The sequence below is a fragment of the Laccaria bicolor genome, genomic scaffold (assembly GCF_000143565.1).
Source record: "Laccaria bicolor S238N-H82 LACBIscaffold_6 genomic scaffold, whole genome shotgun sequence".
NCBI lineage: Eukaryota > Fungi > Basidiomycota > Agaricomycetes > Agaricales > Hydnangiaceae > Laccaria > Laccaria bicolor.
Window position 1 is genome coordinate 272,534 of NW_001889877.1, and position 5,546 is coordinate 278,079.

Sequence of the window (5,546 nt, forward strand, 5' to 3'; positions counted from 1 at the left end):
CCCTGCGACGAACGTAATCAAGAAGCAATTCCAGGATTGCAAGATAAATCATACGAGTTCATTATCACGCTCAAGACTAGTTTTTTTCCTTCCCACAGTTGCAACATGGATACTCAGTCAGAAGAGACACCATTGCTGCACTCCAGGCATGAAGCGCTATATCAGCGCTTCACACCCGTAGAAAAACGCGGCCTCGTCGCGATGGTTTCTGTCTGTGGACTGTTACCCTGTGAGTATCACGCATATCATTCTCAACAAGTGTTCAGAGAATAACGTTCCCTCCCTTCCTCAGTTTTCGTCTCTGGAACATTTATACCTTCTATCCCTCAGATCGCAAAAGACTTAGATACAACAGGTCCTATCGTCAGGTGAGTTGCCAACGCATTTCCGTACTCATATAATATGGGCGGCTTGGTGAAGCTGACAACATCCCCAGCTTAGCCGTCAGTCTATTTTTCTTCGCCGCATCCCTCGGGTCTCTCACCGCCGCGTCTTACTCAACTTTCTGTGAGCGTCTATCAAATTTTGATTACTCCCGTCTTACAATGTCCCGCCCTCAGACGGACGCAGACCGATATACTTATGGGGTCTACCCCTCCTTTCCATCGGCTCCGTCGGGGTCGCATCTTCAGTAAACATACATCAACTTATGGGATGGCGCTTTGTACAAGCGTTAGGCGCATCCCCGGGGCTAGCTGTAGGGGCGGGCGTTATTGGTGATATCTACAAGCTTGAGGAGCGTGGTACAGCGATGGGAATATTCTTTGCCGTAAGTTTATGACGTAGAATCTGTCGTCGGACACGGTTTTAACGGCCTCGAGAAGGCTATCCTTCTTGGGCCTGCATTGGCGCCTTTAGCTGGAGGTAAGCCCTACTCCGAGGCTGGGCGCTTCANACTCCCCAATCAAATCAATTTATTTGGACAGGGATCGCGGCGCACTACTCATCATGGCGCACTATGCAGCTCGCGCTGGGCGTCTGGGGTCTAGCTGCGTTTGTTTGGATAATTCTATTTTTTCCCGAGACGAGTCACCCTGGGACGAGAGGAGTGGAGAAGATTGATCCTGTAAAACGACCGACGTGGAGACCTGTATTCTTAACCCCTTGCTCCACTATGGTTACTCCGCAGTCCCAACGTCCTGGCGGTGTTAGTTTCTTATTTCCATGGGCATCTGTGCTTTCGCTCATTGCTGAACATGCCATTTTCTATGGTGAATATGTAGTCCATGACGGGACTCACGGTCTTGCTCTCAAATTACGGTGCGATATTCTTGTTCACGATAATACAATTGTGTTAACTTAATTTTTCTCGACAGTGCTGCTTGTCCCGTTGGCATACACAATCGTAAGTATTCTTAATTTATTCGCACAGCCTAAGACTCACAATAGTATCCTCGAAGGGCGCGCGTTACAAAATAACGAATGAAGCGCTCATCGGAGCATGCTTTTTGCCATCGGGGCTAGGGAATCTGAGTCAGTCCCACTCAAATATAGTCACCATTCCTCAAATAAAGTCATTCTTTGTTGACAGTCGGAGCGCCTCTAGCTGGGCGTATGTCCGACAGGATCGTTGTTCGGTGGCGCGCCAAACGCGGAGGCGTGTGGTACCCCGAAGACCGCCTACGAGCAGCTGTATACGGCGCCTTGTTTTTTGTTCCCCTCTCTGTGCTGATCTCTGGATTGTTGTTGAGGTATGTGGATGGAAAATTGGGTTTTGTCCTCAATTTGGTCTGCCTTTTCTTTAATGGCATCGGGGTGCGTGCGAGTCTTGATATAGATAACAAGCCAATTTGCGAATAAGGGTATAAACATCTCATTGGTTTTGGGCAGGTTGATATGGTACTGAGCCCCTCTGCGGCGTACGTCGTGGACATCATGCATGCTCGAAGTGCGGAAAGCATAGCTGCGAACAAGTTGGGTTGTTTTTTATGTAATCCCGTCGGTCTTGAACTTACGTTCCGATCCCTCACCCTCAGCGGATTTAGATCCATTCTAATGGGCGTTTTCAGCGCGGGGATCCTTCCTATGGTGGAGACCCACGGCGTGGTGGTGACCAACACATTGTCTGCCCTGTTTGTGTGGTTAGGCTTCGGGTGCGTTTTTTTCATTTTATTTGCGACCCCATGATGGAGTTGAACCACGTTGATTTGTCCTGGCGTGGCGTATATAGTTTATTATGGTTTACCATCCGGAATGGCGAGCGGATGAGGCGTTGCATCGATATTGGGTACTCGACGGTTGGAAATAATTGATTACACAAAGGGGAATAGAGGAACGTCGCTGTGTTATGTATAACACTGCTGATATGGCGGAGGGCGACTCCAAGTAAGTAGCGCTCAACTGGGTCCGCTAGAATGTGCCAAATGTCCGGGAACCTTTGTGGCCCCCTGGTACTCACTCACTACTGATATCCAAACCGCCATGAAATCCTTAGTGACGACATTTTGAGGATCCTTCTAGATTGCAGGCCATGTTCTAAAGACGCTCGGATGATGGGCTGCTGTCAGGAACATGGATGTGTGATCAGCACCAAGTGATCATGATCTCCTGCCCAGTTTTGTCCATCAGCCTCCAGCCGCCTCTGGCACGATATCGACCCGACGGTGCACATAAATCCTGCGCGTCGGACGTTGGATGGATAGAGTCTAATTTTGAGCAGCCGAGTATAAAGCCGGTTCTCTTGCTCATCGATGCGATCATTGCGAGGATCCTCCGCCTCCGATTCGGAATGGGTATGAAGCGTCCGGCTTTAAACGGAGCATGAAGTAGACAATTGTTGGCTGCCCTGGGATATTTCGGCATTACAATGCAACATCAGGCAAGACTAAAATCAGCTAAAAATCAGATAAGCGGAAAGTGACCAGTTGACGGCCCTCAAGGCAACTGATTGGGAGATGCCTTGGAGGTTCGACCCAATGTGATGTGTTGGGGACTCCCCCCAATTGCCCTGTTCGTTACAGTGCGGCATGTGTATCTCCGCGACAAGGCATAGCCCCCCCGTTCGTGGTGTCGGCGGTGGGCAGTTCCACGATTTACCGGGGCCGAAATGGTATTTTTAAAGCTGCGGTCTCCACTTCTGAATCACCGACTGCGGTCATTGTTTGAGAGAAAACGTTTCATTCTTCCTCCCCTCCTTCTGGACGAAAAGTTTCACGAACTTCATCGGTTACCCGTTCCCGTCCCATGTTTGAGGAAAGAAGAATTAATTGCGTGGTGAATTTTCAGGGAATGGTAACATCAGAACAGGCTGTTATTCCAAGTTGGAAAGAAATCAGGAATTGTTTGATGGATAAGACAACATGAGTTTAGCCTCGAGGCTGCCTGGCCCCTGTGTGGTGTCAGAGGTCCGTTGCTGACTAAGTGAGTTGAAAGTTATGCTTGTATGAAGGTTGTGGCTGACGGTGGATCTACCCTACTACCACGACACCATCTGCACCATCTCCAGCCTCTCGACAACGCTCGGCGTCGCTGATCCATTTTATGTTCACGGACAATGCTTGCTGTACCAGCCATATCAACATCGTAGTGAGTTAGACCCCCACAAACAGCCTTTGTTTTCTACATGGAAAACTTCACCTTCCAAGCGCTTCGTTGCTCAACAGCTTTCTACAGGATCATAACGGTATAATGGCCCCAATTGCTGTTGCTCGGGACCGTGCAGGTGGTTCCCAGCAACCAGGGAAATTTTCTCGCCAATCCACCCTCAATTTCCCCAGCTGTGGAGGATCCTCCACTTCTGTCACGACCGACTCTAACGCTCCCCTCGACCCTCTGTTTTTGACCTCCGAAAATATGGGTTACGACTGCCACCACGACATTTTTTTATCCTCTAAAAATTTGATTTACCCATCCCCACCATCCACGGAATTTCAGCACCCCGTTGCGCTTCCTGCGGGAGAATCACCTTCGCCGCCTTCGGCATACGTTTGGAGTCTCCCTAAGCCAGATCAACCAGCTGGCGGTCTCGTCTCATTTCCCTCAACCACTTGTTATGGTGGTCTCCTCGACTCCCCGTTGGTCATGCACCACACAGCGCTCAAATCGCAGGCACCACTCTCGCCTCCCCCCACGCAACCTACGTCGACCCTGGCCTTGCCACCAACCGACGCTTTTCACGACGTCACGCATGCCGCGTCATCATCATCCTCATGTCTCTCTCCCATTTTATCTGCGCAGTGCCTCTCTCCTATATTGTCTGGCGCAGACTCGCTGGACGGCACCGATCCCGCATCATCTTCATACCAATCCACCTCGTGCCTCAAATCCGAAGGCGTAGACCCTCTGCTCTCGCCTCTTTCCCCAGAGTGGGACAGCAACAGCATTTCCCACATGCAATCCACTGAGTCTCCGGAGCATTCTTATCTCTTACGCGATACCCCATCTACGTTGACGTCGTCACCCCCACTCCGCTATCATCAGTGTGAAATTGCAGGGCCCTCGTACCGCCCGTTCCTGCCCCTCCTTGACATACCCAATGGGGCCGATTCATACCCCATGCAACCCCCAGATATATGGGATGATCCCAGTCCGGAATCGATGCAAGTCGATCACGACTATATCAGCACAAAAGCTGCAGATCCAAGTACTGGGCATAATACACTCTCACCTCTTTCCACACCTTCCATTTCCCCATCGACGCCTCCACCAATTCTGACGAAATCGACTCCGATCTCGTCTTTCGAGAACCATGGATAGGTTACTTCCAACACCCTAATTCCCCGTCCATACCATATCTCCCCTCTATAGATGACGAAGACATGAAGCTCAGCTCACCCTCTTCCCCTTCAATGCGGTCATTCACGCTCTTACCCACCGACGACGACGCTATGAGCGTCTTGCCATCATCTCCGGGCCTTCCCGTCCTCTCCCTGCCTGGCGCAGACACAGACGACGACCTCCTGTCAGAGGAGCTTGGCCCCTCCAGACCTACATTCGCCCCCAACTCATTTTTCGTGCCCGCGACGCTTTCGCCAACCTCTCGAAGTTTGTTACTTCTTGATGACCCGAATGACGTGCCGCCACCGCGATCCCCGTCCCCTGAGAATTTCCACCTGGATCCGGCGTTGTTGGCGGAGTATCCGGACCCTGATTTACAGAAATTACATGACCTAAGGAGGAGAGCGCAAGCAGCTGAACGGGCCGCGCGTCAGCGGGAACTCAACATTATTGAGGAAGATGGATTTATCCCTGCTGCATCAGAAGCGAGGAGGGCAGCAAGAAGGGAGAAGGAACGGGGGAGGGAGGTAGCGGCGCTCTTACGGCTCAAGCTCAACGGGAGTAGCAGCAGCCGTGGTAGTAAGAACATTAGAAGGAGTAGTAGTGGGAACGACGACGACGAAGCGCGATCACCACCTTCCCCATCACCGTCTACACCCCATTCGTCCCCACCACGACGGTCGAAGAAGCCGAAGATTACGAGTGTGCCGCAGCTTGTTGCGAAGATGATTTTTAGCAGGCGTGAGCCGCGGCCGCCGGTGGGTAGTAGGGGTAGGATGAGGGAACATGGGTTGATGAGGAGGTCGCCGCTTTCGAGGACTGTTGATGAT

At 51.3% G+C, this 5,546-nt stretch overlaps 2 protein-coding genes across 2 annotated transcripts; both read left to right on the forward strand.

Annotated features, from left to right (window-relative positions):
* Window positions 1–105: 105 nt before the first annotated feature.
* LACBIDRAFT_315406 (MFS DHA1 amino acid exporter) lies at window positions 106–1,800 on the forward strand (the record flags this gene model as incomplete). Its single annotated transcript, XM_001877980.1, has 10 exons — window positions 106–229; window positions 293–368; window positions 437–507; window positions 561–769; window positions 825–864; window positions 927–1,147; window positions 1,224–1,260; window positions 1,317–1,345; window positions 1,401–1,473; window positions 1,532–1,800. The coding sequence occupies 10 exons, from the start codon at window positions 106–108 to the stop codon at window positions 1,798–1,800; spliced, it is 1,149 nt and encodes a 382-aa protein (XP_001878015.1).
* Window positions 1,801–3,627: 1,827 nt separating this feature from the next.
* LACBIDRAFT_315407 (uncharacterized protein) lies at window positions 3,628–4,695 on the forward strand (the record flags this gene model as incomplete). The annotated part of the gene is made up of 1 exon (XM_001877981.1): window positions 3,628–4,695. The coding sequence occupies one exon, from the start codon at window positions 3,628–3,630 to the stop codon at window positions 4,693–4,695; it is 1,068 nt and encodes a 355-aa protein (XP_001878016.1).
* Window positions 4,696–5,546: the final 851 nt, after the last annotated feature.